Source organism: Stegodyphus dumicola, chromosome 12, assembly GCF_044657685.1.
Source record: "Stegodyphus dumicola isolate Sdum_Otavi_A_Nest chromosome 12, ASM4465768v1".
NCBI classification, from domain to species: Eukaryota; Metazoa; Arthropoda; class Arachnida; order Araneae; family Eresidae; genus Stegodyphus; species Stegodyphus dumicola.
The window spans coordinates 31,612,409-31,635,876 of record NC_140779.1 but is presented as its reverse complement, the minus strand read 5'-3'; the positions used below and the strand labels follow the sequence as shown (position 1 = coordinate 31,635,876).

Here is a 23,468-nt window from a genome sequence, read left to right as displayed (position 1 = left end):
TTAGTATAATAAGTAGACTAAAAACATTCAACAGGTGAAAACTGTAGATATGTTGATTTGTCTCCAGCGATATTCTTTATTCAAAGAAATATCAAGCTGATTTTTTATTGTCTTTTATTATAAAATTATTTCAATTTCAGAATCATAAGAATTAATTACATTTTATAAATGATATTTAATAAAAACATATATCACGAAACAAATATAAAATATATCAGTGTGTTTGTAGATTTCAGTGCTCATATATTTTAACATATAACACGTCAATATTTAACACATATAAGTTTTGTAGTAACACTTGAGAAATATTTTTCAACATAGAAATAATCTGACATATTTCAAGTATTAGTTTCGTTTACTTTTGTAAATAATATTTTCCTTACTTTACTGGCGACTATAAGAATGGTGATTGAAGCAATCAATAGAAATAGTCTCGAGCACAAAATATGAGAATTTGTATTACTTGAGGATTTAATACCTGTTATGCAGACATACGGGCAGATGTTTTATTACGAACTAGCAGCTTCGCTGCCAGCCTTCGTCTGGCTTTTAAATGTACCGGAAAAATGGCTGAAGGGAACACCAAACGTTAAATTTAAAAACTGCATAGAATTTTACTCTGCAGAACAACTTCATAAAAAAAGTTATTACGTATAACAAAATTACAATGAAATAAGCAATATCCCTTAATACAAATATTAATTATCCTAATGAATAAATTAACCAACTTCCCTTTGCAGAATCTTAAGAACTCAAATGGTATAAAGAAGTTTAAGAACTTTGTTTCCTAAAAAAATCACTCAAAACTTTTCAATATCTTAAAAACAGTGAAATGAGCAATAAATAACGTAATACAAAAAACAAAAAATTCTGAAAAGCAAAGTATAATTAATGATATTTTATCTTATATTTTCAAGAGAAAAAAATTACAATGAAATAAGCTAAATCCTTTAATACAAATATTAATTATCCTAACAAAGAAAATTAATCAACTTTCCGTTAAAGAAAAAAAATCATGCAAAACTTTTCAATATCTTACAAACAGTGATAAGCAAAAAATAAAATGAAAGCAACTCAAAAAACATAAAATTCCGCTTAGAATTTTATTCTGCAGAACAACTTTATCAAAGAAAAAAAAAAAAAAAATCAATAAAAATGTATTATATGACAATGAAATATGCCAATCTCTTAAAAAATATGACATAATAAATACGATGAAAAATTGTTGCCAAACCCATATTTCTAAGAATGAAACTATTCAAAATGATGAGATTTCATCAAAAATCTATCAACAACAATAAGACAGGAAAATTGTTGCCAAAATCACATTTTTAAAGATGTGAGAAGTGTACTCGGAAGTTTCATTTAAATTTTAAAAAATACAAAATATCATTTTTCCAAAATTGTTTTTGTAAAAGCAGTTGCAAGGATGAAAGTTTAACGTGTCCAAAAATCAAAGAAAAATAAACTGTACATTTTAAAAAATAAACTTTTTAAGAAAAAATCCCGTTGAAAAGGTGTTAAGCCCCTTTGTTAAATAAATTTGTATTTAATCGATTTATTGAAACACGAAATTTATTTTAAGTTGGTAAAATAGCTAAGTCTTTATAGCTAAATCTCGCTTTCCTATAGCCCATTATGTCTTAAAATGACGCGATTTCGTCAATAAACATAAAATTAAAAAAAAATTCGAATTCGAATTTCGAAAAAATCGCTTCGACGTGCACTGGCTCTTGTCTAGATGCACCTATGTACCAAATTTCGTAGCCGTGGGTCTATTAGCTTACGCGCAAGCGCGAACGAAAGACACACACACACACGCACACAGACTCTTTCTTTTATTATATGTAGAAATTACAATGAAATAGCCTTTTAAACTATATATGGTTTCTCTGAATTGTTAGGAAATATATTAATGTATTTTTAACTAAAGAAAATGTTAATATCTGTTGATTGAGTTTGCGTAAATATTAGATGCAGAAGAAGGGAAATAAAACATCTAAATTGCAACGTGAAAAATTTTGGTGACAGTCTAACACCTCAAAGAAGAATTTGTCTTACAGAATTATAACTAAAAATATATATATATAAAAATAATAATAATAAATTGCTCTTTGATCCTCGCATTCAGGTTTTAATCCCTGAAATTTTTAAGTACACTGCAGGGAAAACAAAAACAAAAAAAAAAAAAAAACTGAGAGGTTTCATATTTTAAATTACGTCCAAAGAGACTTTTTTTCTTAACATTTTGTCTGTTACCTTTTTTAAATATCACGTTCACACTTGAACCATAAAATTCACTTCAAGAGCAATATCGCAAAATAGTTTTAAATTGAGCATATCTTTAGAATTTCCGATACACAGTCTGGCGCGCTGGAGAAAAAAAATTTTTTCCTGTACAACGTTGCCATTGCTCGCTTTGAAATCCTTGAGTTTGGTAATAAAAAATTCGTTAAAGTTTTATGAAATATGAAATCGATAATAAAACAAATTTCAAATTTGGGCTTCCACATGCTCATATTCGCAGTAGGATTACGCCATTCAAAATTCGATGGCTCTATGTGCCGTTGTTCTATTACAGTGCGAGAAATATACATACATTTATGCAGATTTTTATTTAATTTCTTCAAATATAATACAGAACTCTAACATTTGGTGGCAATAGTTTGAAAAGTGAAACAGACGTTTATAGTGAACCAACGCAAAATCGCAAAAGGAAAACAATAGTCGAAAGGGACAAAGCCCCTTTGGAGAGGGAACAGTTTATATCTCCCGTTCTACTGGACCGATTGACGAAATTCAACTTGAGTTTTTCATATCTCGAAAGCGCGACTTAGGATATGCATTAGATTTATAAATAGCATTGTTTTAATATATGTATTTTGATACAAAATCGGACTTTAATGAATTTTTTATTAAGAAACTCAACAATTTCTATGCGAGCAATGGCAACACTGTACGAAAAAAGACATTTTTATCTCCAGCGCGCGCGTCTGTGTATCGGAAATTCTAAAGATATGCCAATTTTAAAATTATTTTGCTATATTGCTGTTTAAGTTTATTTTATGGTTTAAATGTGAAGAACATGATATTTAATAAATAAAGGTAACACAGAAACATTAATAAAAAGCCCCTTTGTGCGCAATGTAATATCTGAAACCTTTAATTTAATTTTTTTTTTTTTTTTACATCAAACTACTGCATTTCAGGATTTTTGCTTTGACAAATATCATACACTAATAAGAATTTTGACGTAATTGCTGAAATACTACTATTTTAACCTCATGCTGTCTATTTCGGTTAGCGAAATCGTGGTATTGATGACACAATCGTGCAGAAAACAAGTCTACGACTTAACAAGCCATTGTCTCAAAAAAGTGATGGGACGCTTGTGCTTTACAAAAGGAAACTGTAATAAAATAAATTAAAAAAACATGTAAAAATTTTTTGTGGGTGTGTTTCGTACTTAAATTTAGTAACAATTATTACATAACATAGATTTTCTCAAAATATTAAAATATTAATTTAATAAAAATACAATTGTTTAGAACGGAGCAAAAAATGGCTCACATAAGTGATGGGACACTTACTTTTCCATCAAATATTTATCAAAAAGTTTAATTTGTAAAAGGTTTTTAATATTTTGTTGAATTTCCTTTTACTTTTAAAACGTGATTTAATCTTCTTGGGATGGATTCGACTAATTTTTTTTTGTGATTTCTGGAGTGATTTTACCCCATTCTTCATGAAGCAATGATTTTAATTGTTGTTTTGAAGAAATGTTGTGTTTGCGAATTCTTGATTCCAATTCTTGCCAAATATTCTCTATGGGATTTAAGTCTGGAGATTGTGGTGGTGTTTTTATTATTTCAGGACACTTATACAGCAGCCAGAGTCTAACGTTCAAAGCAGTTTGCTTGGGGTCATTGTCCTGGTAGAATGAAAGTCGTTATGAAGGGTCAATTTTCGTGCTGAAGATTTCAAATTTTGATTTAAAATGTCAGTATACTTGTACTGATCCATTATACAGACAATAAAAACAAGATTACCGACTCCAGCGGACGACATACACCCCCCACACCATAACTCCTCCTCCACTATGTTTTACTGTTGGCACTAAGTTCTGTTTGCGAAATTCTTTCCTGGGTTTTCTCTACACCAAGATTCTACCGTCAGAGCCAAATATATTAAATTTACTCTCATCAGCAAATATAACTTCATTCCAGTAATCAGAGTTCTTATTTATGTTGGATTTTGCGAAAGCCAGTCTGAGTTTTCTATTCTTTTCACTTAGAATCTTTTCCTGGCTGCTCTACCGTGATATCCAGCAGATCGAATTACTCTTCTAGTCTCAGGATTAACAATTATTCCATATAATGCTTGTAAATCAGTAGCAACTTCAGAAGCACTCATTCTTCGATTTTTTTTTTATATTTTGAACAATAATTCGCTTTATTCCATTGGATAGCTTTGATGGTCGGCCAGGTCTTCTTTTATCCTGAATCATATGATTCTTTTTATATCGTTTAATGATATTGTAAACTGTTGAATGACTCAAGTTAACTGTTTCAGAAGTTTCTGTAATAGATTTTTCACGTTCAATATGCAAAATAATAACTAATTTTCGAATTTCAGGCAAAGTTTCTTTTCGTTTAGCATTCATGGCTGCACAGAGCTAAAATACACAAAAATTCCAAAACAAACTGGAGAGAAATACTGCAGACGATTTTATAAATTATTGCGAATTGCTTTTGAGTAAAAATAAAATCCCCCAAAAATATTTTTATTGTAGTACCTAGTAGTATCTAATGGTGTCCCATCACTTATGTGAGCCATTTTTTTGCTCCGTTTTAAACAATTATATTTTTATTAAATTAATATTTTAATATTTTGAGAAAATGTATGTTATGTATTAATTGTTACTAAATTTAAGTATGAAACACACCCACACAAAATTTTTACATGTTTTTTTAATTAATTTTATTACTGTTTCCTTTTGTAAAGCACAAGTGTCCCATCACTTTTTTGAGACACTGTATATGGAAGAAAACTGAAATTTAGTAGCATAGGCGATTTAAGATCGCTTGTTGATTGAACACCATTTGCAACACTTGTACAAATAACATACGGCTACGACTTTCTCTGAGTTTTAGATCTCACGATGATAGAGAAAAAAATGGAATGATTACAATTGCTTTATCACTAAACAAATAAAAATTAATTCTGATAACGCTACTTGGTTGTTTACCATCTGTAAACTGATATACTAGTTTTACCAATCTTTCCATTAGGGTCATCATTTTGTTCGCTTGCGTCAAATGAAACGATAAACAATTCTTTGTTATTGTTAAATCGTTCAACAAAATGAAGCTTATGTTTATCGTTTGTTGTTTTTGTGCTTTATCAACCGATGGTATAACATAAAATCGAACTTTAATCTAAAACGACTAAAAAAAATTGAATCGAATGTCAAAACAACTTTTAAAGTCTGAAGAGCGCATGTGATATTATCATCATGTGATGATATGTAGGTACTCTGTCTTATACTACGGTATTTTCGACGACGATGTTTTTAAACTGCGAAGTTTTTGAGTCGTTTTATTTTTTACGACGATATTTTGTACCATTTTGTTTTAGAATTGCTTTGCTTTCTTTTCTCCCACGATGTTTTGTACCACAAAATTTTCGCCTTGCGTTGTTTTCGGCCACTAAAAAAGCACGTAATTTTTATGATGTATAATTTATATTATAATGTAAAATAATAAATCAATATGTGAGAATTAAATTAATTAATAAAAATGCTTTTGTATTGTTTTTAAGTTAACAAAATATTTTTAAAAAATCAACCACGAGCTTAATTTTACTTTGCTCAGAAAGAAAAATCAGCGAATCCGGTGATTGGAGTTTGAGATATTTAGCATTAGGTTAATTGGCAGTTGTTGAGATATTTAGCATTAGGTTAATTGGCAGTTTTGCTGAATGAAGCGACTGGATAATTACTGATGTCATTTCAAGTTAAAAAAAAAAATTAAAACTCATCGCCTTGAATGCATTTATCAAACTGGAGTATGGAAATGACTTAGATTTTGAAGGTTAAAAATAACTAACGTGTAGGCGTAAAATCATTGACATCTCTCATGGAATTTCAGTACTCTTACAGTCTTTTTGCCTGAAGGAAATTATTTCTATCTTGCTTAACTAGCAACTTTCCCCGAAAGTGATTTCAGCAAGAAGAGGAAATAACGCGACTGCGCACAACCTCCCCCTTTTTTTTTTTCTTTTCCTCCCGGAAATTATATTCTTTGTGCTCTTAGCTCTTGGGCAAGAATAATATTTAACAATGATGTATCTTTTCGTCTTGATTTCTTTTATCATACGGAAAACAGAAGCATTATATAGGCAATGCAATGGTTATTAGTAATGCAATGCTCTTGTGTGTGTAATGCTTTTGCAATGATTAAGTTTGTGAGTAATGAATGCTCTTGCGATGATTATCAATGAGAATTTGACATGTGACAGAAGCTAAAATTCTTAAGCAGTAGCCAAATACTAATAAAATTAAAAAAATAAAAAATAATTTTAAAAAAAACGAAATTTCATATTAAAGTTTTAACATATCGAAGAATTTAAATTAAAATTTTAATTAGTTAAAAATTACAAATTATTAATTGCTAAAACAGGAAAGAAACTGCTGTTTACACTTATTCCAGTCAAATACCTAAAAAAGAAACAGATCTACTAATTTAAGAATAAGGCCTTTCAGAAATTAAATATTAAAATAAAGATCATAAAATTTTAGATTTAAAACGAGCTTGTACACAGAGTCTTACGAAGGATAAAATAAGCTTCTCATTAACTCTTGATATTCAACAGAAGAGGCTGCTTGTTTTACAAAACAAACTTCCACTTGCGACTGTTTAACATAGCATAAACTGAATTGAAAATTTAAGTATGCAGTCGGAGACTACACATAGTCATCTACTTAGCCTACTGAAGTAATTAACTGTGCAGTTTTAAAGTCGGCTAGCAAAGTGGCTAAAGCCGGAATAAACTTTGGCAGAGCTGGTGACTGTAAAAAAGGCTTGCCAAAAGCTAAAACCAAAACCAACCAAACACACGGCTTAAATAAATACTCCACAGCCAGTTTGCATTCTGCTGAAGATTGCGGAAGAAGAAGTTGCAGTAAAGTTTCAAATCGTAAGAATTGGTTAATTAATATTGATAAAGCCAAGTAATAGAAAACAGCTTTACTGTGATATTATTTTAACATAAATTCTCCACGGAGACTTTTGTACTTTTTTAATAAAGAAAAGACGAAGTGCGTTAGGATGATCTCTGCAATACTTTTATGACTATATCATTTTCACTTGACGCTTGAAGTAAATATTATTCTCAAATGGGCAGTTATTACTATTATGACCGAACAAAAATCCCTGCGAACTGAAATAAATAAATATCTTGAAGAGGTTTCCTTCAAAAGGTTTAGTAAAACGTTTGACCTTGTCACATGGTTATATTAAAGCCTTCAATTTCATTTCACCATGACTGATAAATAAGGAAAAAAATTAACAGCAACCAGTGCAGTCAATACACTAAGCAATTATTGTTATTGACCGGAAATTCGTTGACTTCTCAAGGGGAACAAACTAACTTTCGATCAATCAACAATAGTAAATAAACGCGAAAGTGTTTCGTCATTTTCTGTAGTGAGAATTATGACAAAAAGGTTTTTAGTAAGATGAGTTTAGTTATCCAAATTAGGCTGTACTGTCAAGTTTTAAAATCGGGAAATAATTCTTATAGGCGTGAATTTTATTTTCTTACTTCAGAAAATTGTCCCCCGACACTTTTGCCTTTTATCATACTAATACAATGTAAACTTTGTAAAAAAAAATAAATAAGGAAGAATAGGTGAATAAAAATATATTCGTATAAAACTAAGAGAAAGCATTAAGAATGACCGAACATTATGAAAAAAGGAAATTTACATAATATACATTAAAGGCGAGACGATTAATTAATTAACTTAAGTGTTTGCTAGCTGGGAAAAAGATACATGTCCGTTACTTTCTTCTGTGTGTACCTCTTCTATGTGTTTACTTACTTACTTTATTTGTTTGTTCATACATAATGCTATAATTTAGTATGTACTTCATAAAATTAAAAGGCATTATTTTGGAATATTAAAAAAACATATAATGTGAATTTAAGAATTTTCCTTTGATCATCATTTTGTATCAGTAAATACAAAATAAATAAAAAAAATAAAGTAATAAATAAATGAATAAATAAAATAACGAAAATAATACCGCCGAAGAGCAACTATTAAAGATATTGCAGCATCAAGAATCCTCATAAGATGGATAAATCTGCAGTGCAAGTTTCAAAGGTTAAATAGAAACTTGTTTTTCATCTTGAGTGATAGTGACGAAAGGAAGGTACTCACGCATTATCAGTTGATAAGAAGTTCGAGAGAGTTCCAGGTAAGAAAATGAACACCGCCACTAGCGCCATCTGTTGACATTAGGTGTCAATAGGGGAAGCAGAATATGGATTTTTCAGACAAACAATATGAAGAGCAGTTTCTGATTTTTCTAAAACAGAGTAGCTGCAGTATTTTAGAAATAAGGCTTTTTACTTCCTTGTACGAAGTAAAAAAGAAGAATTGTAATCGCGAAAAGTTTCAGACAGCATATTTTAACGAAAATATCCATTTCGACCGCTATCGAATGCAATTTAACGAGGTTTTTGTGTGTCATCTGTACGTAAAGACAGAATAAAAGACTCTTTTGTTCCCAAAAATTATAAAACTGATATAAAATGAATCCTGAAAAGAATTTTTCGTGGCGTCTGTACGAACGTACGTACGTACGTACGTAATTCGCATAACTCAAAAACGAGCAGCCTCAGAACGTTGAAATTTCGTATATAGGACTGCTATAACATGTAGATGTGCACCTCGTATTTTGGTTGCAATCGGCCGCACCACACGTATGTTAATATATTTATATATATATTCACTCTGTTACCCGGCTCAGTGATCTTTCTTTACTCTTATATGTTTGTAAATTGTACATTTTTTGCTTTAAAAATGATTGACTTATGTTGTTCTTATCTTCCGGTTAAGGTTTTTATGCCTTTCGTAAATCTGGAAGCAATATTTGTACAATTATCAGCAATTTAAAAGCTATTTAAGTGTGGTTAAGTTTTAAATAACATGGCAGACATATTTGTTTACATTTAAAACAGCAGAATAGTAGATTTGTTGCCAATCTAGAGAGATTAAGCTACGCAACAACAAAGATAAACGCATTCATTTATTATTGCGAATTAAATTATGCTTAATTCTTTATGGAATTTTTTCGAGGAAATAAGTGTTTAAGATTTATTTCGTAATTTTTAATACAGATATGAGTTTTTATGTATTTTTGCCTTGTTGCGAAGTGAGAACTGAATTAATTGCATGAGAAATACTGAATCGTCTGCGAAAAACTGTTTCTTTTTTGGTTTGTTTGCTTAATTTCTTTTATACATCGTTCTAAATTTAAAATTATTATAGTATTTGAATAGAATATGTGGCAACGATTAGGTAATTTATGAAAGGATATAAATTTTGTGCATTCTGAGTTATAATATGAACGAAATATTAAGTGAACCTAGCGCCAGAGTGTCGCTATGCTAAACAAATATAGTGAATTTTAAATTTTAAGGAGTGCATTTATTCTATTGTGTTTTATGCGCTGTCGACGAAGTAGATTTAATTCAATCCAATACGTTTAAATGAAATGGAAGAAAAAATGTGTATAATTTAATATTCCGTACAAGGAAGTCATGTGGTGTACATATCAGATTTTTTTTTTTTTTTTCAAATCTAACGAATGGTTTGAAATGCGAAAGTGTAATAAACGCATGATCTTTAAAAAAAAAAAAAAGAAAGAAAGAAAAGAATTATGTAAATGTTTGTAAATATGACTCTTAATATAACAGAACTACAAAACTAAATATATTTCTTCATTTAGGTTGGCTTGGATTTTAAATTACCTTTCTTCAGCATCCCATATGCCAAAATGTTCTCGGCCCTGACAGCTCCATCCGTAGGAGGTGGACTGTTTGGGTCTGGATCTTCATATGGGTCGACCGGCTCTGCCGCCAGTTCCCTGACTTCCAACCTTTTGGGATCTGGTAGTGGTCTGTCTAGTGGTATGGCCACCATGGCAGCCATGGCTGTTACAGCTGCCCTTTTATATCCAAAAGTCAGCAATCTCTTCAGTCTCGATGGAAAAGGAGTCTTCAGAGATGGTAAGAAAAATATTTTTTAAAATTAATATTTGATAATTTAAGGGGACTCATGCACCTCAAAACCGATAAGATCATCGAATATGTGACTGTCACAAGAATTTATTTATTTTAAAAGCAATTACTTCCATCTTTTTGCAGTTGACTACATAATATAACTGCTTTCTGAAATAGTAATCAGAAAGTTTGTATTGCCACAAATATTTTTATAATTTAATCGGCTTTGTGACAAAATTTTTCGTCATGTTTCCACCTTGCGCGCACAGTTTAAAACATTCTGTTGCATAATTTAATTCCATATTTAATATGTAGCTTATATACCATTTGGAAAGTACTGTGAACCAAAAATTCTAAGAATTTCATATTAAATTTTTATTTTATTTGGAGTTGAGTTTATAAAATGTATTTTATTAAAAACATCTATAATGTTTTCGTGCATAAAATTTTTTAATTTTAAAATATTCATCAGATTTTTGGTTTAGTTAGATAATAGTGCCCATATAAAGAATTCCACCAAATTTCAAGTACGTACCATTAGCCATTTTTAAAATATCGTGCGCGCAAGGTGGAAACTTGACGGAAAATTTTGTTCCAAAGCGGATTAAATTACAAAAATATTTGTGGCAACACAAACTTTCTGGTTACTAATTTCCAAAGTAGCTATATTATGCAGTAAGCTGTAAAAGATTAGAAGTAATTGCTTTTAAAATAAATAAAATATCCCAATTCTTGTAGCAATCACATATTCGAAGATCATAAAGGGTTTAAGGTGTATGAGCCCCATTAATTAATCACGACTCAGAAAACTTAAAACTCTCTATAATTGATGAACACTAATATATAGGATTAGAAAAGGATTAGGTCGAGATAAGATTAGGGTGGTAGGAAGTAAAGGAAGCTTTGTAATCGCAAAAATTTCAACGAAAATATCCATTTTTGACCCCTATCGATTGCAGTGTAACGATGTTTTTGCGTGACATCTAAATAGAATAAAGGACTATTCTTGTCCGCAGACGAATTATAAAACTGATTTAAAATGCATTCAGAAGAGAATTTTTTTTCGTGGCGTCTTACGTATGTATGTATCCGAAACGAATAGCCTCAGAACATTGAAATTTTGTATATAGGAATGCTATAACGTATAGCTGTGCTCCTCCCTTTCTGGTTGCAATCGGCCGCACTAAAATTATATATATGTATACATATCCACTCTGTTAATCGGCTGAGTGAGCTAAGGTTTTTTATTCTTATATGTTGGTAAATTGTGCATTTTTTGCTTAGAAAGTAATTGAATTGTGTAGTTCTTATCTTCCGGTTAAGGTTTTTATGCCTTTAGTTAATCTGCATGTAACTGTTGTAGAATGATCAACAGTCAAAAGTTGTTTAAGTGCGGCTATGTGTAATTTTTTTTACCATAGCTGCCATATTTGTTTGCATTTGAAACTTAGCAGAATAGTGAATTAAGTCAGTTTCTGCACCTTCAGTGTCTTTTTTACGAATGGAACCAAAAGCAATTCTCACTTTTGTGCACCGAAATCTGCCTTTTTACCAGCTAGCTGAATTGCTCGTTTTTGCTTGGAAACTCTAATTTGAAGTGTAAAAAATTGTTTTAACTGTATTTGGCGTTTTATATTTGTGTAGATATTTCAATTTTTTATAAAGATATTTTGAGGTTTTATGTATTTTTGCCTTGCCGTGAAGTGAGAACTGAATTAATTGAATGAGAACTATATCTTTAAGAGTTTAACTGAAATGCAAGAAAAAGGCGTATAATTTAATATTCCGTACAAGGAAGTCATGTAGTGTACAGATCAATTCTTTTACTAAGCGGGAAAATGAGGATATTCACGGCAACTATAGTTTATAATAAAATCAAATTCACTAGCACTTAATAACAATTGTATGCTTAAGTAATCGTTATTCGATGCGCGAATTAATATTTATATTATATAAAATATCTAAGAATTTTATTAAATTTAAACTAACGTGAAATATTAGAATCATAACAACAGAATAAAATCAACAATCTAGTCAAATCTAAACTGTGAATGGGGTCTCCAAGGCCGATCAAATTACTGAAAAGTCTTAAATAATTTCGTTGTCATTTAATGCAGTTAAACTGGAGACACTTCTTACTATACATCGTTATTACCGGATTTCAGAAAATACTTGCTAATCTTTCGAGAATCTTTTTAGATTTTCTGAAGTTTTGCTGCTTTTAATGAGGTACATTCACGTAGTGTTAACAAGCGTTTATTAGATATTATTATTATCTTTTTTGAGTTTTCGTTTTTGCTGCGACTCGCAAGTTTTAAAAAAGGAAATAATTTGTTTAACTACATTTCACAGTTTGAAATTTTGGTTCAAACCAAGTAAAGTTTACAGATATTTGCTGATTTATTTTTAAAAATTTGACTTTTTAAAAAAGTTTTTATAAATTTTTCGAGAAGTTTTTGATTTATAACCTACATTAATTTTTACATCTTAAAGTAGATGTATTTTCAGGCATACCTGCAAAAAGCTACAGTATTTTTATTCAAAATTTCCGAAGATTTACATGGATTTATACATATTGCCGAGATTTGAAATTTGCCATATTAAACGGTAGTAACGCCAAATCTGGTTGACGCACTTTGTTAAAATTATTTGAAAGAAAGAACGATGCCCCTTTTTTCCGTTCGTGCACAGTGAAAGGAAAAGGAAAATAGGTTACTATAAATTTAGAATGCTGAAGTGAATTATTAGGCGCAGAATTAAAAAAAATGTGCGCTAAGATAAATTTTGAAATCTCTAGGTAAGTTTCGGTAGGTATGAAAAACGCAACTTAATCGTTAATCGGCGTTAATTTCATTAATCGGCGCAGTAGAACGGGTGATACACAACTGTCCTATGTTTTGTGTCAGATTATACCTTTCGTTGTCGTTGTTCAGCTTTAGCAAAGACATATACAAAGAAAATCAGAAGAAAAACATGCTTATGGTGTTTGTTAGTTTTCGAGCAGCGAATTAACTTTATAAATAAAGCATTTTTTATATGCACAATTAAAGAAAATAAAGCTTACCTCCAAAGGGGCGTTTTTTTAACATTTTGTCTGTTACCTTTATTTATTAATTATCACGTTCTTCGCACTTAAACCATAAAATTCTGTTCAAGAGCAATATCGCAAAATAATTTTAAATCGAGCATATCTTTAGAATTTCCGTACGCTGTCTCACGCGCTGGAGATAAAAATGTTCTTTTCTTTACAACGTTGCCATTGCTCGCTTTGAAATCCATGATTTTGTTAATCAAAAATTCGTTAAAGATTTACAAAATATGAAATCGATAATAAAACAAATTCCAAATTTTAAATGTGGGCATCCTTATGCCCATATTCACAGTAGGATTACATTATTCAAAATTCGATGGCTCTATGTACCGTTGTTTTATCACAGTGGGAGAAATATACATACATTTGTGCAGATTTTTCATTATTTAATTTCTTCAAATATAATGCAAGACAATGACATTTGGTGGCAACAATTTGAAAAGTGAAACGGACATTTATAGTGAACCAACGCTAAATCACAAAACGAAAACAATAGTCCTTCAGAGACGAAGCCCCTTTGAACTAATAAATAACTCATTGTAGTAAATTCAAATGTGCTTTTAAATTGATGACGTTTAGTATATTTTAAGATAAAGACATTCCAAAGTTTCGATGTCAAATTGTGATGAGCAGAAATTCAAAAATCAGATTTAAAAGAGCTAAAATCAAACAATAAAATTCTTATCTAAGCGAAAATGTAATAAACTAAAATTGTGCAATATTAACTAAGAAAATTGGATGTGAATATTGCACGAAATTTTACATTGATACTGACAGTTTACGATCTTCATAATTTCTGTTTACTATGCATTTCAGAATTTGCAAGTTAAAGTGATTTTTGAGAGGCGGAGAGCCTGTTAGAATTTTACCATTTAATAGAATTTCAAATGTATACCAAGAAATCATTTCTGATTTGAATTTTCAAACCTTAATTTTAACAACCCTCCACGATTGATTCATCAACTTCACATGGGGTAGTTCTTTTGTTAGATCATTTACAATAAGTTCGAAAAATTAATTCATTTTAATAGTTTATGACATGATAGTTTTTACATATTTAATTTATAAGAAACTTATTGGAGGAGTTGAAAACAACAAGAATCAGCATAATATTCATAAATTTTCAGGGTTAATTTCGAAGGTTCTGTACTTAAACCTTCGGACCTAGTCCTGTAAATTTATAAATATTGTTTTTGATTATTTTGCTTTAACTCCAATAATTGTTATTCGATGCGCTATACGTTAATTCAAGGAACTGTTACTTACTCAACATTTTATTGCACTGTTGAGAATCATTGTTTTCATACATATGTGAACGGGCATTAAGAAGTTGAAATAATCCGGAATACTGCAGTAGAACTGTTGAAATTAAATCCATTAATTATGTGTATGTTTCAGGTCATGGAGCGGACGATTTCTTCCAGAACATGAACAGTGTTCTCAATCAGTTTAACATCGACGGTGAAGCCTGCATGAAAGTCGCTTTGTGTTCCCTCGGAAATGCCAAGCGACATCACCAGCGCACCAGAGGAAGAGACGCTTCTACCACTCCTGCTGATGTTCTGGAGGACATTTTAAAGTAAGTGACTAACTTGAATTATGATACGTGAAATTATAAATTTATTAAAAAAATCTCTCTATTATAAATTTATCTCTGCATAATATCAAAGCAAACTCTATTTATGCTCTTGTAAAAAATTAACAAATTAAAATGAAAACAAAAAATACACTATCGTTAAAAAATGTGAAGAGTTTGATTTTGAAACATTTGAAAACTATATGCAGTAAAAACTTAATTTTTTTCAAACAAATATGACTACGTGAAAGTTTGTAGTATCTAAAGATAAAGAGCGCTCAGTGGAATATCGAAATCAACCTTAAATGTTTTACCGGCAGCAGAAGCCAGCTAGCTGGGACGGCTGTTTCTGTGGACGTTTTTAACGCTTTGTTGTGTATATCGAAAATGACTTCTTGAGGACTTGTTCTTCTCTGAAGGAGATTACTGTTAGCTTTCTGTTGTAAAATGAATGTAGCCTGCTTAGGTATTCTGCATTCAGTCAATGAAACCCACATAGAGACATATTAACATAAAATCTTCATCTTGCATTTTAAAATAAAATTAAAAAATTATAACCTGTTTAAATTTTTTTATAAATTAAATATTTAATTGTAAATCTTTCTAAAGACATCTCATCACTTGTTTAGTTAAGAATAATAATACTAGAATGTAAAGCTTTTGTTGATTTTTCTTTTTAATGAACTCGGAGGATTTAACGCAGAAACTGATGAAGAATAAACATATAATTCTATTCGAAGCGCGTAATGACGGTGTTCGTGGGTTTTGTTGAATATTAAGCAACCCGTTTTTAAATTTTTATCACAACATTTTCAACATAATTTGTAACATAACATGAAAAAATTTTCAATGTCTTTTAATCACATTAAAGGCAATTAATTTATCATTGATATTTTAATACAATTTCGTAACTTTTAAAGATTTTGGCTGATGGTTTTAAAGTTTTATTTTAAGAGGTATCAGCAATACTGGCAGTGTTAAATTGACCATTTTCGATGTACCTTTTCTCAAAATCTGCTGTAGATACACGCTTGAAATTTTTGTGTAATTAAAGTATACCTATCTGATTATACTGAAATGAGCTTTTGAAATTTTAGACTAATTTACAGAATATTTTGTTAGACAAAGCAAAATTTAGTACTTTTCTCACCAAAAAATTTTTATAGTTTATCACAAAAAGATCATTTCAGTAAATATTAGGGAATAAATAAGCCATAAAAATTTTAGATATCTGTGAGCATTACTTCCTGAGAAAAGGTACATCGAAATCACGTTTGGAGAAAAACGCGTTTTTATGTAAAAAGCCTCATTTATCAAAGCATTCAATGACAAATTAAAACTAGTTTTTTACAGTTCTAATTTTCATAGAGATTAAAGAATGGTATTTTTAGAAAGGTATAAGTGCAGAGAATTTGAAAATGCAAAACTCCGAAATCAGCATTTTTTGAAGATTTTTTGGGTTCCACCACCCCTTAGAAGCAAAAGAATGTAATGCGCAAATATTCCGTAAGTTGCAAAGCATTTATTTTGAATGTTGTTTTGTTAAATTAATAAACAATGATAATCATTGACTTTTTCCAGAGATGGAACCACTATTTCCTTTTTATAAATCACTCAAAGCTAAGTCTAAGAAGTAAAGGCCAATTATTTTGATTTGAAAATGTTTGATATTTCTAAGTTAAAATATTACATAATCAAAAAAAATATGCAAATACTTAATGTGGAACTCAAAACATTTTAAATGAAAAATATTTGTAATATATAAATATTTATAATTTAAATATTAAATATTAATACGTTAAATCTGATTCAAATCGGTCCTCAAAAGCACTACGTATCGTATTATACTGAATTGTAATAACATGTCTTCATTAAATAGCTTCTATGTCATGCATATGAGAATGTAAAGATGCATGGCCAGCTATGTATTGCATTGCAAACATCACTGCATTTACATCAGATCACAGATTTTTCGTAATATGTAATAGAAATTAATATACAAATATAATGGTGCCTTTGTAGGCATTTGTTCAGTCATCCGATTCTTAAAAAAGTTCTAAGGTTTTTAAAATATATGCCAACTGATTTGACGAGTTTTCAAATGAGGCCATATGCCTAGTATACATGTATTCTTAATAATCAAGGCCTACCAGAGTGGTAAAATTGCTGAACACTAGCTCAGTCCGAGGTTCGAATCCAGCGAACGTGCTGGCTGCGTGAGCATTTTTATGTTTTTGCCCATGTTTAACGGGTATACGAGCCAGTTTCCATAGACACTCCTCCATGAAGGCATCCCTCCCTTCCGGTAGATAGCTCTCGAGTGCTTTGCCATATTCAAATAAACCAACCAACCTAATAATTAAGATCATGGGTACATGCATACTGGTTCAAAACGATGTAACAATCCAAATCGGCACGGACGGAAATGATCACGGTTATGTATTCTAGCTTGCAAGTCACTTAACAGATACAACCATCTAAGAGCTCATACCTTTGCCCATACTCTGCTTCTTTGCTGTTTGGTCGTAAATTCAAGTCATACCCTTCTTTCCTCATACTCTGTGCTTAACAGCTAAAGAAGTATCTTAGGCTGTTCAAATCGTCAGAGGATACTTCATCTTTCCTTACATTCCCGAAGACTCGGCTCCGTTAAATTTGTTTATGTTCTGATTAAACATATTATTTTTCCCCTTTTGTCCTAGGAAAAAATACTTTAATTTCATTTATATCTTCAGGTAAGACATAATAATGCACATAACGAAACTGCAAACAATTTCTCACTTTTCGTTTGCGGATGAAGTTAAAATATTAGAATTGCCAACACATATATGGTAGAAAGCGAGTACAGTATATTTTGCGTTACTTATATTTCTAACTTCTTTATTACTTTGCAAAATGTTGGTAAATTTTGGCATATTATAGTGCTAAATTGATCAATTAAACTTAGTAATTTTTATATGCTATTTGAACAGCTTATCTTATGCAACATTTTTTATTATCGGCTGTTTTTCTTATCCGCAGTTTATATTGGACTGTATTACTTTGAATGATTATTTGATTTGATTACTAAGTATTCGCTGCCTTCTTGGCAATACCACGAGATAGTATCATCGTCATTTTTATGTATGATATACAAAGCGATATTTTCACAAATCAATTGTATCATAAAACTGTAACTTCTAATTTCATATATTGTTCAGTAGCTGTCAAAATCTAAATTCCAGTCCTTTTTAGCAGATACTGTAGTATCAGACACCATCGTTTAGATAGAAAACTGCCAGTTCGTTTAAGATTTCTTATATGACTGAACGGTAAACAGCATTTGAGGAAGAGTTACTCTCTAAAAAATCATAAATCTATTATTTCAACAGCTGCATCTTTTAACTATAGAAAATTATTGGGATGAGCATTTTTGTATTAGTTTTTGTATTAGTGTTTGTTTCGAGATAATAAATATTAACATAAAAGGGAATTAAATCTATTCTTAATATCGTCGTTATTTTTTCCCGCAGCATGACATTATTGCTAGTTTTTAAACACGGACATTCATCGAGTTTTAGTAAGAAATCTAATCATGTTTTATGACGGATATTCTTATTAGTGCTGCATGAATCTAACGATTTAATTAATCAGATGATGAAAATTAATTTTCTGTTTTTTAGCCTTCCTGCAGTTAAATCCTTGCTATCGAAAGGTGGACTCGTCCAAGCCAGGGATTTTGGAGGAACCGGAGGAGACTGCGAATATTACAACAGCCAGAGTAAATGTCCTATTGGTTCTGAAACATTTCAGAAGATGCTGTCCAGCCTCGGATAAATTTATATTGGAGCATAAACCATCATGACAGCTGCCTCGCTGAAGTCATCCCTAACATTGCAACAGAAATGGCAACTCCACACTGCCAATATGAGTGTTTATTTACTGTAGAATGTTAGAATGCTTTATATTATTTAGTAATCAATGTTTTTTCTCTTTTATTTACTTATATGTATCGGTGTTAGAATGCTTTATATTATTTAGTAATCAATGTTTTTTCTCTTTTATTTACTTATATGTATCGGTCGTCTCATACTTGCTTTTTATTATTTCGTAGTGGCAAAGGGTCTCATAACTTAGCATTTTATCTTTTGTTCTAACCTTTAATTATATGTATGTATATATATTAATACACACAAATAAGAATCAAAAGGTGATATACATATGCAATATTCAGGCATGAAAAATAAACAGTTTAGTCTGCTTGAATATTACAGTTTTTTCACTTTTTCTTTCTGCCCATTTGTTGTGTACTATGTGGCCATTTTCTCATTACAGTACAAAGTCCTTAATTCGGACTCCTCGAGACTTCGGCTTCCGGATTAGGGGTTTTTCCGGAGTATAGATCATAAATTTAAATCTGGTAAGATGGCATGAAAAAATTATACAATTAAAAATATGAAACCGTAATTTAGGAAATAAAGAACAATTATGATCTAAAGGGTGTCAAAATTTACAAAAAAAAGCTTAATATTTATTTGTTTACTGAGGTCCGGATTATAGATCATTCCGGATAATGGACGTCCGGATTACAGACTTTCTACTGTATTATGTATTATATACTATTTTCTTTTTAGTTTAGAAATTGTTTTTGATACTTTATATTAACAAATTATGATAACAAATGTTGTAAATATGTATATTTTTTTCTGGAAGCTATAATTTTCAAGCTCCAGATGTCAGAGCGAAAGTTTCTGCTAGCAAACACAGCAAGGACCTCATGTATTATAGTCAGTATGTGTTAGTGTTAATGTTTTTTTTTTTTTTTTTTTTTTTTTTTTTTTTTTTTAATTTTTTATTTTGCTTTTGTCCTAACTTCTGCTTTTGTTTTTGTATTCTAAAATAAATCAGCAGGTATTTTAAATTATTAGTTTTTTATTAATTTGAAAGCATAAATTTAGAATACCTCAGAATTTATTTTTGATATGCTTAGATAAATTAGGATATTTGATGTTAGAATGCCTTGAGTATTGTTCAAATTGTAATTAAGTTTATGTTGTGTCCGTGTTTCTGTTATAATTTTTTCTAATTTTTTCTTTGTAAGCCTGAAGCGAGAAGAATGCGTAATTTGCGAAAATATGCACATTTATTGTTTTTTTGTATGCTATTCATTTTTATATCATAAGTAAATTTTTGTCTATTATATTAGAATGTTCATAGTGTATAAAAATATATTTTGTGAAACTAGTTCAGCTGGTCTGTGAATTTTCAAATATTCTTTGGTCTGAGGTGAATAAAAATAAATTCTTCATTCAAAAATCATTTTGTAGTTTTTCACAAATAGAGCGTTAATAGAATTTATATTTTTATTTTCCACGTCCATTTAGTATGAGTTAAGACAGATTGCTCTTAGAAATAATAAACTGCAGTGTTTCGATACCAAATTTTAAAGAAATTCATGATATATGTTACCATTCTGAAACATACACTGTTATTTTTTGTTGTTTGAAAATTAAAACATGGAATAAGTCAGAAATAATTTTTAAATGTTTAATAAATTAAGTTTTGAGAAATATTTAAAGAAGCTATGAGGAAATAATCGACACAGTTTTCCATGCAAATATACGTAGATAAGATGGCTTAGAATTCATGCATGCATCTTCAGTTTCATCTCAACAATAATTATATTCAACTTGCTGTCATGTTTACTCTTGCAACTTTATGCATTCACTAATAACGGCCAATACCCGTCGGTTATTTAACCATTTTAGCATAAAGAACATCACCCAAGGTGCACCTTAAGAGGCGACCGATTTTACACCCGAAACATCAGGAAAGTTTCCTCCCAGTTTTTGAGAAACAAGTCACTCAAAAGGTCTTTTCGCTTGCTGTTATTTTAAGTGCCCCATGCCGCACAGACACTGTACACTTACAATTTTCCAAACATTCTCCGGGATTTAAACTCAGGCTGAGAGATACAGCAGCGCTAACCACTACACTGATTAGGACTGTCAGCTTTCTGGGATAAATAGTATTAAAAATAAATGCATCAAATAAAGAAAATGTTTTTAAATTTAACCTGTACTTTCGAGTGCATATCTTTTACAAAATGGCGGAATAATTTTAACTATTATCTATGCAATCAAATAAACCGAAAAGAAATCAATGAAATTATTCATTGAAAACAAATAAATTTTGAAATTTAATTGGTTTATGGTATTGAGCTGGAAAACCAATATTGCAAATTTATCATATGGGCAATATGGAAAATTAAAAATACTTAAAATTTTTACTGCAACGTCATACAAATTTAAAATGTATGCAAGGTTGCAAGTGAAAACGTATGCAAGTGAGTATACTAAATTAAATACTGTAAATAAAAAATGTAATTTCTTAAAGTTTTAACTTTTTACAGAATTTTCTTGGTGCTCATTTCAATATAAAAAATTTTTCAGTGCATTTCGAGTAACTCTTAGGGAAATTAGACATTGAAAAATACCTTGCTTTGAGAAGGAAAAAACGCTTTTTTGCTAACCTCATACAGTTTATTGTTAAAATTAAAGTAATGCTATTTTATTGCCGTATCTCATTTTGTATACTTAATTTAGTGCATTTGAAGAATTGTACTTTCTCCGTGTTATGTGGAATGGTTGAAAAACAAGTTAATCGAACTATCGGAGTTTTAAACAGTAGAATGTTTCATTGTCTTTGGGTTTGTTTTGGCTTGGTTTATTTTAAATATGCCAAAGCACACTACAGCATTCTGCCTAAGAGGATTGGTGTCTTCGTGGAAGAATCCAAGGAAAAGCGGCTTGCATACACATGGCACGAAAATCTATCTGCTTAAGAGGAGGGATACCTTTGTGGAGGACTTTCTGAGGTAAACTAGCTCTTATTCCCGTTACATATTGGGAAAAACACGCAGCCACCCCGTTCGCCTGGGATTGAACCCAAACTAGTTCAAAATATTCGTTATCAACGGTTTTAACCACGCTGAATTTTTGTAAAATTAATCGCTTAACGTGCTTTCAGAACAGCTTAAGTAAACACTATACGTGTAGTATAAAAAATTTGTCATTCAAATCAATAAAAAATTAACAGAATTATTTTATTCAAATTTATTATTTTATAATTATTTTTATAATATTTATTTATTTACAGAAAAAGATAATATTTGTTACCCCTCTGTTCTTAGAAATTAATCCAGAAAATTAATAAATAAATTAATTATGTGATAATAAATCTGTCATTTAAATTTGATATCAATATATTAATTAAAATGTGTGTTTTAAGTGATTTTGTGTGTCGTCGGTATTTAAAGTTTTGTCAAATAAAAACTTGAAATGTATTTTCTTATTTTTTATTGTTTTAAACTACTTAATTTCTTATAAGTTAAAACTATTTAGATTTTTATGTAATATATAGTTTGTATAACCTTTATGTATTTGTATTAAATATACTGTAAAATATGCATATTACTTGAAAATATGGTTTTCTTATCTCCTAATATAAAGTGTATAAATTGACTCATCTTTTAAAGTTATCTTTCATTGTCCAAAATTACAAAAAATATCACACTTACAATTTTCAGCATCTTGATCGTGATGTTTTGTATACGTAATATTGTACTGTTTGTAAAATGAGCCCAGTTGATCTGCGTGATTAACTGTGACTTTATAATAGTAATGAAGCACAACGGCAGGATGAACTTATCTATCTTGAATCCTGTGGTTACAGAAACACGTCGAGATAGAGAGTTCCTTTGTGTTGTCCTGTATTGTATCTATTGTTATATGTGTAGTGTTACGTTTATATATGTGTACATTTTATATATTCTTATGTGTATTTTTATATTATGTATATCGTTATATTCATGTATGTTTTGTATACTACTCTATGTGTAACAAATATGCATGTATGGAATATAAATGAAACATTTTTTATATATCTGAATAAAAATAAATCTTTCAATAATTTCTGATGTACGACTTCTTTTGACTGGACTATTTTCTGCGACAAGTTACATGTTTTTAAGTAAAAGCTCTTTATGTAATCATAACAAATAATTAAAATTGAAAGTTATATTAGAATTGAGAAAATTATATATATATATATTTAGTGAGGCAAAATTAAATGCAAATTTTTATACCCGTCCTGTGCTATAGCTGCGAGATTGAAGTGAAATATACTTAAAGAATCTAAAGTAAATTGGAGTCAAAGTAAGGTATTCAAAAGCAATATACAGGGGTTGGACAAAAATATGGAAACACCTTTAAAAAAACATGTTTCTTTGCTTCATATGGTGTAGGAAACCCGTTGGCTTCCAAAACAGCTTGCAGTCTTCTCGGAATGGATAAATACAGTTCCTGTATGTTTGCCAAAGGAATATTATACTATTTTTCTTGCAAAACGGTGGCAAGTTCAGATAACGATGTTGGCGGTGGATAACGAGAACGCACTTTTCGTTCCAATGTAGACCACAAAGGTTCGATAATATTCAGGTCTGGTGACTCTGGTGGCCAGGGAAGATGG

The 23,468-nt window shown here is 30.1% G+C and overlaps 1 protein-coding gene and 1 long non-coding RNA gene across 2 annotated transcripts in view; one reads left to right on the top strand and one right to left on the bottom strand.

The window, feature by feature from the left end:
- The window catches only part of LOC118188480 (uncharacterized), a 153,194-nt gene extending 144,755 nt beyond the window's left edge, over positions 1-8,439 (bottom strand). Inside the window, exon 1 of the long non-coding RNA XR_015044379.1 lies at positions 8,310-8,439. This is a non-coding gene — a long non-coding RNA (uncharacterized LOC118188480). The remainder of the gene's footprint in view (positions 1-8,309) is intronic.
- Positions 1-22,917, top strand: part of LOC118192793 (uncharacterized) — a 37,997-nt gene extending 15,080 nt beyond the window's left edge. Inside the window, exons 3-5 of the mRNA XM_035363806.2 lie at positions 10,020-10,299; positions 14,783-14,963; positions 18,623-22,917. Of these exons, the coding sequence (XP_035219697.1) occupies positions 10,020-10,299; positions 14,783-14,963; positions 18,623-18,776 (615 nt within the window). The 3' untranslated portion in view covers positions 18,777-22,917. The remainder of the gene's footprint in view (positions 1-10,019; positions 10,300-14,782; positions 14,964-18,622) is intronic.
- Positions 22,918-23,468: the final 551 nt, after the last annotated feature.